This window comes from Ursus americanus, chromosome 28, assembly GCF_024610735.1.
Source record: "Ursus americanus isolate L20-20 chromosome 28, mUrsAme1.1.p, whole genome shotgun sequence".
NCBI classification, from domain to species: domain Eukaryota; kingdom Metazoa; phylum Chordata; class Mammalia; order Carnivora; family Ursidae; genus Ursus; species Ursus americanus.
The window spans coordinates 18,656,744-18,677,267 of record NC_142154.1 but is presented as its reverse complement, the minus strand read 5'-3'; the positions used below and the strand labels follow the sequence as shown (position 1 = coordinate 18,677,267).

Sequence of the window (20,524 nt, the reverse complement as noted above, 5' to 3'; positions counted from 1 at the left end):
CACACACACACACACCCCTGCCCTTGGCAAGGTGATCCAGTGCTCTCAGAATATATACACAACCCAATCCCAGAGTCCAATTTTGAGGATCTATCTTAAGACCACTTCTAGTAACAATGTGTTTATCTGTCAGGGTCTCAACAAGAAAGGTAGAACACGCCCAAATTAGGGTACTTTGAGGAGGGTTACTAGGTAGATTAACCTTTTTCGGAGGTGTGGGCATTGTTCCAAAAAACTACCGGGGACTATTAATAGGAGAGTTTTTTCTATACCATGGCCCCAAAAGAATGAAAAGAGTAGGAGAAACTGTATTGACAGGGTGCCCTAAGAAGACCAGTGGCCTTCAGGGAGAGATACAAGTAGCCTGAATTAACCCTGTGCGGAGGGTCAGGGGAGTAAATAGGACACCTTCACTCTCCTCTGCCCTCCCTTTAATCTCTTCCCAGGGTAGTTCATTACCAAACTCAACCTGCAGCCAGAGGGCAAAGGAACCCGCTGATGTAGTCCGTATTCCTGGGGCAGAGAGCCAGGTGGAGGAAGTTGAAAAGTAGATTTCGAGGGGCAAATAGAGCTATCTGGCTCACTTCCATATGTTCTTCTTAAAGTTTTATTTTTATCACACTTAAGTATTTAATCTAGCTCAAATTTGTTTTTGTGATTGATGAAAAGTAGGAATTTAATTTTTTCCCCATAGGAATTTCCCAGCATCATCAGGTGATAAGTCCTTCCTTTCACCATTGATGTTCCATGATAAATCAAGTTGTGTATTTGCATGGGTTTTTATCTCTCTTTTCTGTTCCAATGTTTCTGTCTCTGACGCATTGCCTCAGAAACTTTAGTACGTAGCTTTATAATAAGGCTTGATATCTTGTAGAGCAAGTATTATTCTTTTTCAGGAGCATCTAGGCTATTCTTGGCCCTTCCATATTAACTTTGAGTCAATTTGACAAGTTCCACAAACCAAACAAAAGCTCTGCCAGAAATTTGACTAAAATGTTATTTAATATATAAATCTGTTTGATATATCTGTTATATCTTTATGATATGAGGTCTTCCATATCCATGAATATGGTATTTATTTGTTTAAGTCTCCTTTAATATCTCTTGGTAAAGTTTAATAATTTACTATGTATAGGACTTACATATCTTTTGTTAAATGTATAGGTACCTTAAGCGTTCTGACAGTTGTTGCTAGTGTATAGAAATGCAGTGGATTTTTTTTTTTTATATTGGCCTTATATCCAGCCACCCTGCTATTAATGCCCTTATTTTTTCTAATAATTTGTCTATAGGTGTTATGGTTTCCTTTGTAGTCATTTCACCAATGAATAATGTTAGCTTTGTTTCTTCCTGAGCAATATTTAAGCTAATTACTTACTTATTGCTGGTGGTGCTGGTTAGGACCTTCAGTATAATGAGCAATAAAAACATTGCTTATAGATAACGTTCTTGATTTTACAGGGAATGCTTTCAGTATTTCCCTATTAAGATTAAGATTAGCTATTTGTTTTTATAGATAACTATTTAACAGGTTTAGGAAGTTTCCTGCTCTTTCTACTTGCTAAGAGTTTCTCATTATATGGGTTTTTAATTTTATCAAAATCTTTTCCTATATTTCTAATTTGTTAATGTAGTTAATTGCATTTATTGATTTTCTGGTGTTAAAATACCCTTGCATTTCTGAAATAAACTCAACTTGATCATGGTACATTATCTTCTTCACTCACTGCTGAATTTGGTTTTCTAATAGTCTAGTTAGGAGTTTTGCTTTTATATTTACGGGTAAAATGGACTTACAATCTTTTCTTATACTGTCCTTGTCTTGTTTAATATTAAGGATAATCTGGCCTCACTAGATTTTACGATTTCTCTTCTGGAAAAGTTTCTGTAAGACTGAGATTATCAACACCTTGACATTTTGGTAGAGTTTACCTGTAAAACTGTCTAAGCCTGTTTTGTGGGAAAGAGAAAAGATGTTTAAGTATTGCTTCAGTATCTTTAATGGAAAGTCTGACTAGTCTTTTTTGTTTTTTTTTAAGATTTTATTTATTTATTTGACAGAGAGAGTGAGACAGCCAGTGAGAGAGGGAACACAAGCAGGGGGAGTGGGAGAGGAAGAAACAGGCTCCTAGTGGAGCAGGGAGCCCGATGCGGGGCTGGATCCCAGGATCCTGGGATCACACCCTGACCTGAAGGCAGACATTTAACAACTGAGCCACCCAGGTGCCCCGAAAGTCTGAGTAGTCTTATAGGCATTTCTTCTTTAGTTAGTTTTCAAACATTATATTTTCCAAGGATCTTTTCATGTTATCTAAGTTTTCAAATTTGTTAGCTTAACATCATTGATAGTATTTCCTTATTATTTTAAAATTTTCTGCTTTATCTGTAGTTGTATCTCTGTTTTTATTTATAATATTCTTTATGCCTTCTCATTTTTTAAATCAGTGTTGTCATGGGTCTGCCTATTTTGCTAGATTTTTTAAAGAACTACTTTTGGCTTTGTTTAGTCTTATTATTATAAAATTAGTTTCTGTTTTATAGAGTTCTCCTAACTTTATTATCTTTTTTCTTCTCTAGCTAATTTTTTAAAACTTTTTTGTTAGACAATCTCATGAATGTTCAGCATGTCTACTCCTAGTATGAACACCTAAGTTTGACCCTTCCCTTCTAGTGTCATGGTCATTAATGCTCTGAGATGTCATATGTATAGTGTTTTCACTCATTACGTTTTGAGTATTTTTAAATTTCCAATATGACGCTTTCTTTGACCCATGAGTTATATATACATGTGTTTGTTAATCTCCAAATGTGTGGGATTTTTAAATCCCTCTTTTTATTATTGATGTCTCACTTAATCACACCATCATCAGAGACCTGTGCTGTCCTGGAAACCAGTTCTTTGACACTTGGAATAAATCAGTTTTTTGCTTTAGACCTGTCAGTTTTTAAAAATGTCCTGTGTGTCTGGAGAATAATATTGTCCTCTGATGTTGGTTGCAGAGTTCTAAGTCTGCCAGAGTACACCTCTGGACAAAGCTGTTCAGATCCCGTCCACCACCATTGACTTTTTGTCTGTGTGAACCTCTGTTGTTTACTGATACCTCTGTGCCTTATGGCCTCTGGAGTCTGAGGACTCCTTAAGGAGGAGCAGGTATTTGGGCTGTCCTTGGAGAATGAGTAGGTAGGAGGAGGACCTAGGCAGAGGGAATAACATAAATACTCTTGAGAAAAGGGAGTGGTGTAGCCTCTGGGTAGAGGACCGGAGGGAAGGGAGGTGACTGGGGCAAGGACTAGAGATCCTGGGAAAGGCTGTTCTTTAGAGAAGAGGCAGGAGAGAGTTGTCTGAGGAGTGAAGATAGAGAGAAGTCTCGGTGGTTTGATCTGGGTGACCCTGGCATGGTAATGGTATGACTGAGTGGTAAGGATGTCCTCTGTCATGCCTGGTGACTGGAAAAGCAAGGGTGACCAAAAGTGAAGGGACAGGTAGGGCAGGATGGACCAAGATCCAGAGTGCTCAAGGTCATGATAAGTGGGAGGGGAGAATCATGGTGAGGGAGGAGACTGGAGTCTGGGGCCATGCTCACAGTTGCTAGAATGGAGGGATCAGGGAGAGGATAAGGGTAGTCAGGAATTTTGAGGCCAGGGTGTTAGGAAGGTCATTTAACTGGATATCAGTCATGTGTTGGTGGCAAAATGGTGACAAAGGAGAAGGGTCAGCTCCTTGATAATGGTAATAAGGAGTATGGCAAGAGACAGGAGTGATGACAGTAGGTGGTATGGACTTGGGAAGAAGAAACACTGTGAACCTTGAAAGCCTGGAGATGTCCTTTCCTGGGAGGATGACCATGGTCACAGAACTTAACCATCCAGCCCAGATGTTCTAAGAGTGAAAATAAGAGCCATGGATACTTACACAGGAAAACAAGGGTGAGAAAAACTGGACACATGCTATTTATTAGGGAAAGTTATCAGGTAAGTAGGAGTTTTCAACTAAGACAGGTGTGTATAAGCAAATACTAAAGGGGTAGAAGAGTTTTATATGTGCTTGTTTGAGTTCTTTAAAAAAAAATTGCATGTAAAATACATACAGCACGAAATTTACAATCTTCACCGTTGTTCAGTGTACAGTCGACGGCATTAATTACATTCACGTCGTTATGCGGCCGTCACCACCATCCATCTCCAGAACTCTTCATCTTGTAAAACTGAAATTTTATATTAAGCCCTAACTCTCTGTACCCCCAGCCCTTGGCAGCCACCATTCTACTTTGTGTCTCTATGAATTTGACTACTCTAGCTATCTCCTACAGGTGGATTCATGTAGTATTTGCCTCATTCCACTTAGCATCATGTCCTCAGAGTTCATCCATGTTGTAGAAGGTGTCAGAATTTCCTTCTTTTTTTTAAGGCTAAATAATACTCCATTGTATGTATATATCACATTTTGGCTATTGATTCATGTGTCAATGAAAACTTGTTGCTTCTACCTTTTGGCTGTCGTGGATAAAGCTGCTATGAACATGGGTGTACATAGATCTCTTTGAGATCCTGCTTCCAATTCTTTGGGGCATATACTCAGAAGTGGAATTTCTGGATCATATGGTAAACTTAATGTTTACCTCTTTTGAAGAACCACGTTGCTGTACCATTTTACATTCCCACCGACAGCACACAGGGTTCTGATTTCTCCACATCTTTGCCAGCACTTGTTTTCTGGTTTTTTGGATACTAGCCATCCTAAGGTGTATGATATGGTATCTTACTGTGGTTTTGATTTCCATTTCCCTAATGGTTAGTAATGTTGAACATATTTCTTATGGGCTTATTGGCCATTTATAGATCTTCTTTGGGGAAATGTTTATTTAAATCTTTTGCCCATTTTTAAATTGCTGTAGTTGTAGTTGTAGGAGTTCTTTATGTATTGTGGATATTAACCCCTTTTCAGACATATGATTTGCAAATAATTTTTCTGTTCCATTTAAAATTTTTTTCAAATAGTAACAATTCCCATAGGTTCAGGGGGAGGAACTGGTAGTGGGACTGGGTGAGGCTATTTGGAGGTGGTGGGTGGAAGAGGAGACCTGGAGAGGATCTGAGTGTGCGGGATGAATGAGTAGCAGTTGGTGTCTGAACTTGGGGCTTGCATGCGGGTAGCTGGAGTGAGGCAAGTCAGGCTGTTACGTTGGACGGGCAGAAGTGACGGCAGGCTGGATGCAGCAGGAGCTGTGTGAAGACCTAGCCAGCCTGGGGGGCCCCCCAGCATGCTGGTATGACTTACAGGCCAGTTAAGCTCTGGGATCTCTGCATGTTGGGAGCCAGGTGGCAACGGTTTCTTTGACTTGGGGTCAAGACAACCTGTCAAACAGGTTGAGTTTTAGGGTATTTTTTTTCCCTGATCTTTTCTTCTATCCTCAAGCCTTTCTCCTCGGCTAGGAGAAGCCACACGTACAACTGTTCTGTTTGAATATGTGGCTTGCAGAACCGCAGGAGCAGAACTGCCAGTAGTAGATAGCTAGGTGCGTAAAAGAATTCCTGAGGAAAGATTACATGGGCTTGTAGGGGTAATCAAATGAAATGGAAGGCAATTTGTGCTTTTCCAAGTAAGGCGGATATGTAGGAATTATGTACAAGCTGACAGAGATAGACGAAAAGCAGCCTGGATTTGAAAAAGAAAGAGGTGAGAAAGGAGGCGTGTTGAGTAATTAGACCCATCACTGAGAAATCAGAGTGATCGTTTGACAAAGTTTGTGTCTGCACTTGTCACTGGGGAGAAATAGAACAGAACAGAACTCTTCAAAAGGAGGCCATCTACAGAGAACTCTGGAACCTTTGGTGCTGTGAAACACACTGTGGGAATCTGGAGTCTGTTTCTGGCTGAGCAGAGACTCTGAGGGGGATGGGTCATGAAATGCAGAGAGGGGCATGGTCCCTGGAAATGGATGATGGTCCGTAGATGGGTGAGTCAGCACCAGCCGGGAGCCTTGCTGAGCACCACGTTGAGGGCCCTCTGGGGAAGCCAGGTCATGTGGTGATCCAGGCATGAGCAGAGCCCCCCAGCTGTACTTTACGTTGACTAGAATGTTTTTACAAAGTTGGGATAGCTCTCAACGTTTAAACCTTGGGAGATTTCAGATAGAAATTTGAATTTCTAACTTCTCTTGAAAAACAGGACCAACTGGCCCCTTTCCTACAGGGCCACAGGCAAGGCAAGGGGGAAAGTGACCACAGACTGCTGTGTCCTGTTGGGCTTCATGACACACATTCCCTCTGCCACACCCTACCTCCACCTCCCAGCAACATCTGGTAGAAACAGTGTTGAGTGAGCGTGGGGGCAGGGCAGTGGGAATTGGCCGGTCATTCCAGGGGAGGGAGAGCGGGTGGCAGCCCAGCCACGTCAGGTCCTCATGGATCGCCCAGCTCATGAAGAGCAGCCACTAATCCTGGTGAGAGCCTGTGTGCAGCCACTGCGTTGTGAGTCGCCAGAAAAATTGCTGGATCCTTCTCCTCCTGTCAAGGGAATGTGTCATCTTGAGTATCTGTAGGTGAAGGTACGCATTAGAAGTACCAGTTCTCAGCTTTAGTAAGTGGCGACCATAAATCAGACAGAAGCTCACAGTACCTAATGAGCGCGTCTCTCACTTGGAGTGAATTTATCTTTGCAGACTTGGGTACATGAATGATGACATAAGGCATGAATTTCGTTTTACAGAATCAGAAGCCTAGAACCTAAAAAAAGGTGTCAGCCTGGAATCGATCATTTATTGGCAGCTGTATTTTATAGCAGTGGAGAGGAATGAAAGGGGTAAGAGAAAAGTTAGTCTCGGGGAACTGAAAAATCCCGTGGACCGGCAGACACGGGAGACTATCACGTGCCAGGATGGTACAAGCCGCATGCGTGTGGCGCTGTGTCCCCGCAGGTGTGCACGTCCCTGAGTGACCAGAACACAGCTCCTGTGCCCACGGGCCCCGCAGGCCTGGCCAGCAAGGTGCTACTGTGCATGCTTTTGCTTCCGTCTAGGAGAGATTATTTTCCCCACAGGAACCACTGATAAAGAAGAAGTCCACTTTTTTTTTTTTTTTAATTAGAAGCAAAGGGCAAATGGGATTTGTTCCTGAGCCGACTTTATAGCTGGCTTTGTGGCAAGTGAGACACCCTCACGTTCTTTTCTTTAACAAATGGTGTGAAAAGAGGCATCTGCACGATGGCTTGCCATGTGCCAGCCCCATTCACCCTCCCTACAACCGTGGAGGTGGGACAGTCAATCCCCATTGCACATTCGAGGTGCCAAGAAATTAAGGCACTTGCCCAGAGCCTCTTCTCAATTAAACAGAGGAGCTGCCATTCGGATCTGGGCTGCCTAACTGCAAGGCCCAAGAGGGCGACTTGGAGTCCCATCAGAGTGTCCCCTGCAGTCCGTGCAAGGGGATGACTGGGGTCCCTCTGCCACCCCCCGGCTTGGCCTGTCATCCTTCCCTGGTGTGTCCTTCCTCTCTCTACCTGGCCCCATCTTTCCTGGAAAGCCAGGTAGAAAATGTTGGCTCCGCCAGCAGGGCGCCAGCCTCTCAGAATGCGGGTGTCTGTTTCTGTCTTAGGGTGCATTTGGGCCGGTCATTAACAGAGTTTGGCCTCCGAGCACCCGCCGGGCAGAAGGGCTTCCTCTGGGTCTCCCTCCCCTTGCCCTATGGAACTCATGCCTGCTGGCCTCTCTCCAGGAGACAGGTCCTGTGCTGTAGGCAAGCCCCCTGGATCCCGCCCCGTATCTAGAACAGTGCCTGGCTCAAAGAGCTGCTCAAATACTTGCTGAGAGAATGAAGGGGAGAAGAGGCAGGTGCCCAGCAGCCTGTGTGAGCATCACTAGCAGTAAATATACAGCATATACAGCAGGGTCACTGCAGAAGAAGCTGGCGGCGTGGGCGCGTGGGTGTTCATCCAGTCCCCCTGTTCACAGGGCACTGTCGCGGGCACTGTCTCGGTGAATCACGGGCAGAGGTGAGAGGGCAGACTGGAGACGTTTTCTTCCACTCGCCTTCCAACAATGACTTCTCGCCTATGAATGAGCGCTTCTGAAGTTTTGCTTTGGATACAGAAGTTCTGTCGAAATTTTTTATTGCCAAATAGTCCATAAATCATAATGTTAGCATGAAAGGGAAGGGAAAGCGAATCCAGCCCCTCCCTTGAGAGAGGAGAAGCTGGGGGCCAGGAGGGGCCAGAGACGGGCAGCCATCCGGGTCCCCTGATTCCTTACTTAGCACAGCGGCTGGCGCGAAAAGCCCCAAATGCCGCTGTAAAAGGGTTACCCTGAAAATGATCGCACCGAGCCCTGTTTTTAGTTTACAACCAGGATGTGCTTTGCCACCGGGAAAGGGTGTCCCTCCAGTTGTGTTTTGGTGAAATCATGACAGCTGCCTCCTCGGTAGCTTCTTCATTTTTAATCACTGGCTTGGGGTTGAGTCACAGAAGCCAAATGACAGAGCATGTTTCTCTTTACGTCTGTTTTTAATTGGCATTACTGGGTTCTGGCACTAATGCGGTTGGACTCAAGTTTTCCATATCTTCATGTAACGTAAGCTGCCTGGCTCAGTGGGCAAGCCCCCAGGAGTCAGCCTAGAAGGTTGGTATGGGGCTGTCTGCTCAGCAGAGCTTCAAGGTCATCCCTGGGGATGGACATCTGGATAAAAGGAAGCTGGGGTGCTGGGGTCAGGTGAACCTGGCCCATCTCCAAGAGCATTGTTATCTCCTCCCCGGTATCCTTTTCCCCTGGAAGGGAAACCACATAATAGAGACGCAGGAGGGCAGGAGCTGCCTGGAGCGGAGAGTAGTTAGTAATTACAGCTGGGCAGCTTGGCTGTGCTCTCTGTTCTCTGCTCCTTGGTCTGCACCTTCTCCCTCGTGCGCCTCCAAATGCCTCTGTCGCTGGGGCTGAGGTCCCTAGCACCCCACATGACACGGGAGAGGAGTCAGTTTTAAGCAGAGGTGGGGAGCAACTGTGGAGGAGACATTTTTTTACCGTGGTTAACTATTCATAATAGAATTTGCCATCTTAACCATTTTTAAGTGTAGAGTTTGGTGTCGTTAAATGCATAGTCAGGCAACCATCACCACCATCTGTCTCCAGAACTTTCTCATCCTCCCAAACTAAACCTCTACCTGGTGAACACTAACTCCCCATTCCTCCTCCCTCAGCCCCTGGTGACTGCCATTCTACTTTCTGTCTTTATGAATTTGACCACAGTAGGTGCTTCCTCAAAGTGGAATCATAATGATATTTGTTCTTTTGTGACTGGCTTGTTTCACTGAGCGTAACGTCCTCAAGGTTCACCCGTATTGTAACGTGTGTCAAAATTTCCTTGCTTTCTAAGGCTGAATAATATTCCGCTGTATGCACAGACCACATTCATCCATTGGTGGACACTTGGATTGCTTCCTTCTTTTGACAATTGTGAACAGTGCTGATATGTACATGGGTGTACAGATATCTATTCAAGTCGTTGCTTTCACTTCTTTGGGGTATAGGAGCTATTTATTTTTAAAGTGAAAAATTTGAAGATTAATTTCTCTAAAATCCTTTTTAATTTCCCTTAGGATAACTGCTCTCCAGTGAGAGTGTTTTAGATATTAAAGTTGGAATTTTAAACATATCTTTCATAAGGACAAAAATCCTTTCTTTCTTCCCCCCCCCCCCAAACCTTGCAGCCTTCTGACCTTCTCAGTTAAGCAGCCCCAAACAACAGCCCAGCGCTGGCCTCTCTTTCTGGAGATCCCCAGATGGACCCCACCTGGTTTCCTTGGGTGCTTAGTGTCGCTTTGCTCTTGGATCTTCGGTGTAAGCAGCCTTCTAGGTGTGCTCTGTACAGCCATTGGTGCCAAAGGTCACAAACACACTTCACTCCATTCACAAGCTGAGATGCTTTTTGCTGAGAGCAAATCTGAGCGTGTCCCGGTGCTTCTCTTCCCTGGTGCATTTTCCAGGTGAGACATTCTGAGGATAAGCCCATGCCCTTGTGTCTTGCATACTCAGAAAGAGAAAAGCAAGCAGCAGGCCTCCTAGAGTCAGGGAAGTCTAGACCAAATGTCTGGGTCCCTCCATTGCAGGGACCATGGGATCCCTGAGGCCTGTAGGCTGCACAGTGGTATTAACGTTTTAAAATTAGTTTCCAATATTAAAAACTTGGGAGAACTCTTGTCGAATCTGAGTGTTGGCTTCTCCAGAAGCATTCAGGAGATCCGGCAGAACTGGGTCCCCTGAGTTTCTACCTGCCTGCCTCCTCCCTGGGCTCTGTGGGCATGGAGGGTACCTCTCCCAGCTGGAGACCAAACATGTCACAGAGCAGTTAGCAGGCAGCAGGGACACAGGGCAGGAACCTGTCCTCACTATCAGATCACCACACAGGACGTAGGGAGCAGCCTAGGGGGCTGGGGTGAGGAGCTGGGCCCCCGATGCATGGGAGAGCAGCTTCGGGGGCGGGACTGGGCCTCAGGCAGCCTCCTGACACCAGCAGTTATCTGCCCTGGAAATAAACCCCACTGGCTTTTGCGAAGTAATTGTGGGCCCAGTGGGTTCTCCTTTCATGGGAGGGAGGAAGGCCTGGTTCCAAGGACCAACTCACCAAAGAGATGGTATTGAAGTGATTCAGGTTTTGTCTTTAATTCTAGACAAGTTCTTTAGGCTTTATTTGGAAAAGGAGCGGGGGGAGGGATTCTAGTTACCTTCTATTGCGATTAAAACATTCTTTTTAAAAAATGTAATAATCACAAACTCTCAAAAAGAGTTGGGAGTGCAGTATACAACGTCACTGAACTGACCTCATCACCCTTCATCCTTTGGTGCGTCTTTCTTCATAAACAGGGCCAGTCTCTATGGGACTGTGGCACCATGGAAACCAGAGGATTGCAAATGGTACCTTGTACTGTCTCATCTTCACACCTCAGTCACTGTTGCCACCTGCCCAACAGCAGTCTTCACAGGAAAGGGTCCTGTTTGGAGTCAGGTGTTACATACAACTATCGGGGCTCTTTTGTGGGGTCAGGCCTAGGGTGAGGAGAGGGGAGGCGCTCACCTTGGGCACAAAGTGTAAGGGCTGGATGCCAGAAGAAAACTCAGTAACCAAGGTAATGAGCATTTTAATGCCATATTTTAAAATCTGAAATTAATAAAATGCACAGTGAACAAAGGTCAAAAATTTAAATAAATAAATAAATAAATAAATAAATAAATATCAGCATTACTGATTTTTCCTCGGCTTCAGGCTCCAATATGGCTTCACACAGCACTCTTCCTTACTGTCTCGGGTCTAGAGTGGTTCCTCAACGTTCTCTTGACTTTTGTGACTTGGCACTTGCCAATGTCAGGCCAGTTATATTGTGGAAGGTTCCTCCCTCGGGGGTTTGTCTGCTGTTTGTTCACGGTCCGGTTCAGGTTCTGCACTTTGGGCAAGAGTCTCTCAGAAGTGACACTGGCGGGGCGCCTGGGGGGCTCAGTCGTCCTGGGATCGAGCCCCTCATCAGGCTCCTCTGCTATGAGCCTGCTTCTTCCTCTCCTATGCCCCCAGCCTGTGTTCCCTCTCTCGCTGGCTGTCTCTCTCTCTGTCAAACAGATAAATAAAATCTTTAAAAAAAAAAAAAGAAGAAGAAGAAGAAGAAGGGACACTGGCTTCCCACTGTGTCCGACCCCAAGGCCCCCATTTCAGTTTGCCTCGTTGCTGGTGGCAACGTTGCTTGTTGCTGACTTGGTTAAGGGGCTTTGTCTGCCTGTCAGGTTTCTTTTCCCCTTTATAAATCAGTAAATATTTTGCAGAGAGGTACTTTGAGACTATGTAAAAATAGCCAATTCATATACAGCTTGGGATTTGTCATTAAGTATCTGTATGGGCTCCTGGTTTCCTATTTTATTCTTGGACTGTAACCTATGAGAGCGATTATTTATTTTGACTCTCAACTGGTCCCCGGTTTGGCCTGTGGGTGCCTTTCAAGGCTGGCTCCCGTGTACTAGTGATAGGTCTCTAGAGTTCCTTTCTTGCTCTCTTCCCAAATATGGTATTACAGGTTCCTCCTGCGTTTTCCCTGCCCTCACTCTGGAGTCTGCCATTTCTCCAAAAAGCCCTGGTTCCTTTTAATACAAAATGGTATTTAGAAGCCAAGACCCGGGCTCTGGGTGGGTTCACTGCTGTTGGGTGCTGCTGCTTACAGGCCTGTCTGTCTGTCTATCTTGAAAACTAAATTTGCATGGCTGTCCAATTCCAATCCAACACCACAGAGTTTTCTCCAGTTTTCTTCTCCAACAGTGGGAAAATGCTCTCATTGGCCCAGTGTGTTAACCATATTTGATCCTTCTCCCCGTGGGTAACCAGTATGCATGTATCCTGTCCACATCTCGCTGTGTGGACGTGCTTCTCACGTGCTTGGACTCTGACACCCAGACTGGGCTGCCCCCTCCCAGCATGGACACCCCCCCCTCTGACCTGCTCTGGGCCACCCCAAGTCTCCCCCCATGCCCTACCCACGCATACCAGAAGGTATTCTGTGCCCCACATGGTTTTAGGATTGAATTTTTTCAGGAGGAGGAGTCTTACTTTTTATTTTTCAGTCAAAATGAAACAAAAATAAATACAAAAGGAGGGTTGGCTTTAGAAATCTGGTAGAATAACTAATTCCAGACAGCTGTAAAGAAAACTTTAACCAGTAAATGGTTTAAAAGGAAGATCTTCAAAGTCAAGATTGTAGAGATTTTCAGATGGCTCTTTGTGGATGTGAGAGGTATAGGTCGAGGCCAGATATGTAAATTAAACCTCCTCATAGGAGGCCAGACCATTTGATTTGGCAACTTCAGGGAAGAGAAAAATGAAGCTTGCTAAGTAAAAATTAATGATTTTTCAGGAATTTGTAGGAAGTCGAGCAGCTTAATTGCAGACTCTGGGTGGATATGTGTTGAAGAAAGCAATTTTAGGAGACTCGGAAATTGTGCAATAATCTTAACTTGGGTCAGAATTGTAATTATTGCAGTAACAGAATGTCGCTATGTGTATATGTGACCGAAATGGGAAGCAGGGTTTTTTTTTCTTTTTTTCTTTTTTTAATGCTTTAAAAAAAATAACAACAAAATGTTCATTCTCCCTCTCCGGACTTCCTTAATTATAAATACCAGGTAACTCAGTGCCGGCTAAATATAGGCTCAGTGGCCATCTGTATTTATAACTTTCTTCAGGTAGGAGTCACCAGAGCAAGACAGAATTAATTTGGTGTGTAGGTTTTTGGAGGCTCTAATTAGTTATGTTTTTCTTAAGCAGACCAAGTGGGATCAATAATATTATATAACTGAACTCTGACACCCGTGACTTTGAAACATAGACTCTTCCCCCAAAGCCAAAGGCCCCCGGGAAGATGCCCACTGGGCAGACCAGCAGCTCCAGGGGCCGGCTTGCTGCAGCGGCTAGTGGACGGGGCTTGAAACATCTGTTTCCAGCCAAGGGCAGGCTTTGGGAGTGATAAAGTGAAGAGGTTATTTTTTGCAAAGTCAGAAGTCTCATCTACAGCCCATTCATTTCTGAGACCTTGAATTGTGACATTGCGTGGCTGCTTATCAGCTGTTCCCGTGAGGCGGATTTAACCGTGGGAGCCTGGGGAGGTGGGGTGGCATTTTTGTGCACTGACCGAAGCATGCACTTAGCCAACTCCCTGGCCCCCCAGCCCGGCTTGCTGACTTGAGGACTTAGGGAACTGCACCTGCGTCTGAGGTCACGTTCATTGGAGAGCCGAGTGGGCGGGTGGACCTTTGGAATGATCCGATGTTATTCGGGGTGGATTTGGCACGCTCATCAGTGACTTGCTGCAAATCAAATGTAATATATTAGACGGGGCTCTACACCGTGGCTTAGGAGCTGCAAAAAATGACAAGTCATCTTTTTCTTCAGGAAGGCAGTGTGCACCCCAGCTGCCAGCACCCGCAGATCCCGCAGACCTCACACCTGCCCTATAGAAGCGGTGATTTGAAGCTGGATGTACTCAAATTTACAGGAGGGAGAAAAAAAGAAAACAGGACAAGAGAGGCCCTTTCTGTAAACATCCCCAGTACAGGCCACTCCCCCACCACACTTGGCTTCTGCCCCTTCCTTGTTTGGCTGTGCAGCCTGTTTACACTCATCCTACCTGTAGTCCTCGAGAGGCTTCCTCTCCAAGGCCGGTTAGCTCGCCATGAATGAAGGGTGCCAGGCCACTTGGATGGAGTCCAGAGTCACATATGCCCTGCCTCGCTCTGCCGGCACCCTTGGGAGCTCAAAGGAGCCGCATGGGGCCCGGCCCAGACCACACAGCTGGTAGATGGTCTGCCTGGTTCCACAGCCTCATGACTGTCCTGGGAGGGGGGCTATAGAGAAAGCCCTGACAGCAAGACAGCAGTCATGGGGTTGGGAGGCATGGCGTGTTCGTTGGCCTCAGGGGGAAAGGGGAAGACATGTGTGTCCTTCCAGTGTCACTTGAAGTCTGTTCATTCCACTGAACATTTTTTTGAGCTCCTGCCACGCTCCTGCCACTGCCAGGGCCCGAGGATTTACAGACAGTTCCTGCCTTTGAGAGCCTACAGTGGAAGGATGGAGGGAGGGTGGGTTGTGACAGCAATCAGGGCAGACCTGAACCTAGGAGGTCTAGGAGGGCTTCCTGGAGGCAGTGATGGCTCAGAGGATGGTTAAAAACAGAGTGGGAGGTAGTCTTATTGGTGTAAAGGGGCTGGCACAAGTAGGCTCGTAGGTGTGAATTGGCAGGTGTCAGCGGTGTCCCTCACGCACAGCAGCAGCACTGGAGGACAGAGGTGATGCAGGCAGGGGGGCCAGGCCTGTGACCAGAGAGGTGGCATGGCCCAGTGCTGGAGATCTTTATGTGCCCTGTAAGGAGCTGAGTCTCCCTCCACTGAGAGAAGGCAGAGCTGGGGTGGAAATGGCAGTCATGGTGCAGAAGAGAGTTAGAGGCCAGGGACCTGCCTTGGTGCAAGTAGGGTGACGGGACCACCTCTGCTGGTGTGGTGGCGATCGGGTTCAGACAGGCTTGAGAACCCTGCAACAGGTCCCTTGCCGGGCGTTTGGTAGCCCTGGACACATGTGGAGGATATGGTGCCATTCAGCAAGACACGGGACTCCTCGGGAGGAGGAACAGATCTGGAAGGAGGTGAGGGGGGCAAGAAGATGCCGACCCCGGGATGGCTGCTCTGGTTGTGGCGGGAGTCATCTGGGGCACGCACAGCACAGGGGCTGCTCCCCTGCTACACTCTGCCGGGAGCAAGGAGACAGAGGTGGCTGGGGTATGGCCTGGGCTCCCCCGAGGACTCAGCCTCTAGAGCCCAAGTGTGCTCGGGACCCATGAGCGTGGGACAGGCTTCCCAGAGGAGCTGGCGCTGAGCTGAGCCTGGAAGGCCCGTGGGGATTGGCTGGGCAAGCGAGGGGCAGCCTCCTGGAAAGGGATTCAACACGGTCTCAGGCTGCAGCTCAGCATCTCCGGGGGAGAGGTTTCAGAATCCACATGCGCAGCGGTGGCTGGGACCCCTGGAACCGGAACCTTCATGGGGGGGGGGGGTGCCTGGCCCACAGCTGTGGGACCCCTGGAACCGGAACCTTCATGGGGGGGGTGCCTGGCCCACAGCTGCAGGATCCCTGGAACCGGAACCTTCATGGGGGGGTGCCTGGCCCACAGCTGCAGGACCCCTGGAACCGGAACCTTCATGGGGGTGGTGCCTGGCCCACAGCTGTGGGACCCCTGGAACCGGAACCTTCATGGGGGGGGGGTGTGCCTGGCCTACAGCTGCTGTGCTCATGCTGTCAGCTGACTGACTGAGGTGGTGGCCGCAGAGCCAGACCCAGCACTTCTGAATTAGGGCAGTTAGCAGTGGGCTCAGGAGGTCTACGTAGCTATGGGGGCAGTGGGAAAACCGAAGCCTCGCCTGGTTGTATTTCAGAGCCATTTATTGGTGAATCTTGCATGACCACCCACACGCAACTGTATACCTACACACATGCATATACACGCATGTCTGAGTACACACATACATGTATATATAGACGTTTGCACACCTATGTGTACATGCATACACACTCCTACATCCATGTCCCTACACACACGTACCTGAATACACACATATATACACTCACAAACATTTGCACATCCATCTACACGCACGCATGCATGTGTACACACACTCACATCCATATACATACCTGCATATATAAATACATAAACACATATCCATCCATACGTACACGTGCACCCATGCGCTTACATATAGACATAATGGGATAGATGCGTGCATGGAATATAATAAATGGCACCCTTGATTTCTGCTTGAAATGAAGAAGAGTGAACACTCGTTGAGCCCCTTGGCCCTATGTGAACAAACCCACTGCTAAAGATGAGAGCCAAGGTGAGTGGGGTCCCCCATGGCCACTGATGCTGGAAATGTGTCAGGAGGCGAAGGGGCGATGGTTGTGAGTGTGAACTCTGAGCTCAAATCCTGATGGTGCTACTTACTAAAGATGTAGTCTTTTTTTTTTTTTAAGATTTTATTTATTTATTCGCCAGAGATAGAAACAGCCAGCGAGAGAGGGAACACAAGCAGGGGGAGTGGGAGAGGAAGAAGCAGGCTCATAGCGGAGGAGCCTGATGTGGGGCTCGATCCCATAATGCCGGGACCACGCCCTGAGCCAAAGGCAGACGCTTAACCGCTGTGCCACCCAGGCACCCCTATAGATGTAGTCTTACTTAACCACTTGGTGCCTCAGTTTCTCCCACTGCAAGATGAGAATAATCATAGCATCTACTGCATTAGGCTGTTGTGAGAATCAAACAGGTGAATGCATCTGAACTGTGAGCTTCCTGTCTGGGACGCAGTGAGCGCTCAGCAAGGGTCAGCTGCTCTTGTCGTGAGCCGGGGGCACCCAGTAAAATCTGGGGACCCTCAGTGGCTGGGAGGCAGGAGAAGGAGGGAGAATTGCCATTCCCTACAAACTCTATGCACCTTTGCATTGTCCATATTTTGTACCGTATGCATACATTATCTAGATTTTATTTTTTAAGTCTAATAGAGCACCCTGTTGAGAAACCACACTCAACTCTTTTCACTGTGGGTTCTTTGATCTCATTTCTTGCAGTGCTCTGGCCCAGAACATTTAGCAGGGTTTTAAATGATGTTTTAATGATGTTACCAATTTTATCAACTAATGTGTATAATTACATATCACTGTTGAGTAAAGAGACATGAGCGTTCCATATTCAGCAGATTGTTCATTTTCTTGGATGGGGTACTAAGGGACTGGCTCTAATTAATGCATCGTGAAAATACATGGACAAGAAAGAGAAAAGGCACTTACTGAAATTTGATGTTATGACTTGAAAAAAAAGACACCGTGTAGACTAGAGATCAGCTTCATCGATATAGAGCTAGTTGAGGTTTTGGAAGCGCTCAGAGCTGAGCAGGACAGGAAGACAGCCTGGCATGCTGGTGGAAGAATTTCTCTTCCATTCTCAAGGAGGGGAAGGTAGGGGAGGCTTCCGGGGTCCTCAAACAGCGGTATTCCGTGGAAGCCCCTGCACCCCGTGTTCATAAAGGCAGGCTGCTTCCATCCTGGGTCGGGACATGGTGCACAGAGCTCGGGACACGGTGGCCACCAGAGGACAGGGCAGCTTGGCATAAACACTGCCCCGGGCCGTATTGCAGGATCGCAGCACGGAATAGCCAGGCCTGCCAAGTCGGGAGGAGGAGCTACTTAATATCAGTACAAAAATCAAATCAATATAAGGATATTTCCTTACTTAGGAGATTACCTTGAGTTCAAGAAGTCTTTATGCTGCCCATTTTTCTGTTCATTCTTATGATTCCGGCTCTTGTCAGTTTGCCCCTGGAGGTGTATCAAAAGCGTTGCAATCATCCTAAACCTGAATTTGTGTATCTTTAGGTCATTTGGTGTCAGATCTTGTCACCTACTCATTTGTGGGCCGAGCGGGGAAATTGCTGGTTCAGGAATTGGGAAGTTCTGAGGGTAACAATTGGGCTTAACTCCCTGGGCCTGTTTTCCCATCTGTAAAATGGGGCCATGCCCATGGTTCTTTCCCACACCCTTATCTGTAGGTCAAGGCCACAGAACAATCAGATGTCCCTCATGTTTAACCAGGCCAGTGGCCGTGTCCCCAGTGACCTGCTCGAGAATGGGGCCTTTCCAGTCTACAACCATACCACCCTGAATGTGCCCGATCTCATCTGATTGTGGAAGCTTGGCATGGTCGGTTCTGGTTAGTACTTGGATGGGAGAATGGGTGCTTCCCAGCCATCCTGTCCTCTTAGCTCCTGTAGGCACCCAGAGATCTTAAGGAGCAACTCCCCGAATTGGGAGGGGCACACCTGGGGTGCCACTGCTGTGGCAGACGAGCTGACGACCAGAGAAGGATTTAGATGGGGTGGGGGAGGAGGAGGGAGGAAGAAATAGCTACATGGTAAATGCTGCACCGGCCAAGCCGAGATGACTCTCACTAGGCTGTGATCTACGGTAGTCAGGCACACTCATCTCCTGCTTTTCCACTCCTGATCCTTTCTGACCTTTTTCCCATGATGAAAACCTCATACTCCTGACCCATGCCCTCTGCCGGGGGAGGACCATGGCAGAGGGCAGTATAGCATGAGTCGGACAGATGGGAGAGAGCTCCTGGGTCATCTGACAAGGAGGGTTCCTGGAAAAAGGACAGCTCAATGATCAAATGAGGTGCTCCTGGTGCTGGGACAGCAGCTGTGCCTGTATTTCTAAGCAGAGCCCCTCAGCATGTGGCCTGGTGGTCCCCAACCTTTAGAGAAGCCGTGTTCATCATCAGAGACTTAGCTAGACTCCCAAAATATACCCAGCAGTGAATGCTCTAAATCATCGTTCGACAGACTTTTTCTCTAAAGTCCACATATGAAATGTTTCAGGCTCGTGGGCCAGAGGGTCTCATTGGCAATTCCACAATTCTGCCATCATAATATGAAAGCGGCCATGGGCACTAGGTCAGTGAATGGGTGTGGCTGTGTTCCAGTAAAGCTTTGATTGATAAAAACGGGAGGTGTATATATGGCCCAAAGCATTGAAAGCAGGATCATGAACAGATATTTGCATACCCATGTTCATGGCAGCGTTATTAATGATAGCCAAAGGGAGGAAGCAATCCAACCTCCATCAATGGATGAAATGGATAGACAAAATGTGGTCTACACATACAAGGGAATATTATTCAGCCTTAAAAAGGAAAAAAATGTTGACAAACGTCACGATGTGCATGAACCTTGAGGACATCATGTTTCGGGAAATAAGCCAGCAAATGATGCTGTTCATACGAGCTATCTCAAGCTATCAAACTCACAGAGACAGAAAGTAGAATGGTGGGGAGGGGGAAATGAGAGTTAGTGAAATGGGTGCCGGTTCAGTCTGGGAAGACAAAAAAGTTCTGGAGACGGATGGTGGTGTTGGCCACACAGCATTGTGGACACACTCAGTGCCATTCAACCGAGTGCATGCTTAAAAAATTGTTAACTGGTACATGTTATATTGTGCGTATTTTACCACCAAAAAAATAACATAAATAGGAGGCAGACCAGATTTGGCCCATGAGCCATAGTTTTCGGCTCCCTACTCTGAATGAATTGGTATTTTATTAAGCACAGCTTCTCCACAGGCTTTGGGAGGACAGTTATAGCTCTACCTGGGGCATCACGTTAATCTGGTCTGCAGACAGTGCATGCACACTAGGGAGTCAAGGCTCTCACGGTGTTGAGATTCCCTCCTGAGAATCTGGGCTCTTGGTCCTCCCCTCACAGTAATTCCAGTATCAGGTGACACTTTGTGTCCCAGGCTGCCCTGAATTACACTACCTAGCCTCAAATCTTTGGTTGTGAGGAAGGAATGTGGCTGCTCCCCTCACCCTCAACCCTACTCCATAAGGACCCAGAAGGTGGACAGAGGTACCCAGAATCTCAGAGGGACCCTTCAGCTGCTTTCAGATTATGAAGAGCCAATGCCCCGACCCCCTTGCCTTTTTTGCTGAGACACATTCCAGCTTCTTCTGCAGCAGGCTTTGTAGGGGTTGGAGGACAGCCTTGGCTGGTATCCCTTCTCCTCTGCATTGGACTGGTCCTTCCCAGACCCTCAGCCCCCATGCTGGGCTGGACATAAGTTTCCAAACAGATGTGGCATTGGTCACTGCGGCCCCTCGGTCTGCTTTGCCTGGTCAGCACTGTGAGGGAGTGTCTCTTCTTCCAAAGGATTGCTCAAGCAGAACAGCTCTCGTTAGCTCAGATCCTTTGAGCCATTGCTAAGGATGGTCATGGTGGTTCAGAGTCAGGAAGCTGGATGGCCTTGGGGTTGGCTGTCTCTGGCCTGGCGTGGCTACCCTAAGGCCAGGTGCTGCCCTGAATGGCTTTCAGGGCTGCCCTGATATAAGTCTGCTTAGGGTCAGCAGCTCTGCAAGCCATCCGTCCCTTTGCCAGCAAATTTGATTCACCTCTGTGTTTCTCCGTGTCCCTGA

The 20,524-nt window shown here is 47.2% G+C and overlaps 1 protein-coding gene across 3 annotated transcripts in view; it reads left to right on the top strand.

Annotated features, from left to right (window-relative positions):
* Window positions 1-20,524, top strand: part of PCSK6 (proprotein convertase subtilisin/kexin type 6) — a 183,120-nt gene that overhangs the window by 24,128 nt on the left and 138,468 nt on the right. Inside the window, exon 1 of one of the 3 annotated variants that reach the window (XM_087856718.1) lies at window positions 18,168-18,265. The exons of the other annotated variants lie outside the window; for them this stretch is intronic. Within the exon in view, the coding sequence (XP_087712844.1) occupies window positions 18,218-18,265 (48 nt within the window). The 5' untranslated portion in view covers window positions 18,168-18,217. Of the gene's footprint in view, window positions 1-18,167; window positions 18,266-20,524 lie in introns of those variants that run through there. 3 annotated transcript variants of the gene reach the window in all.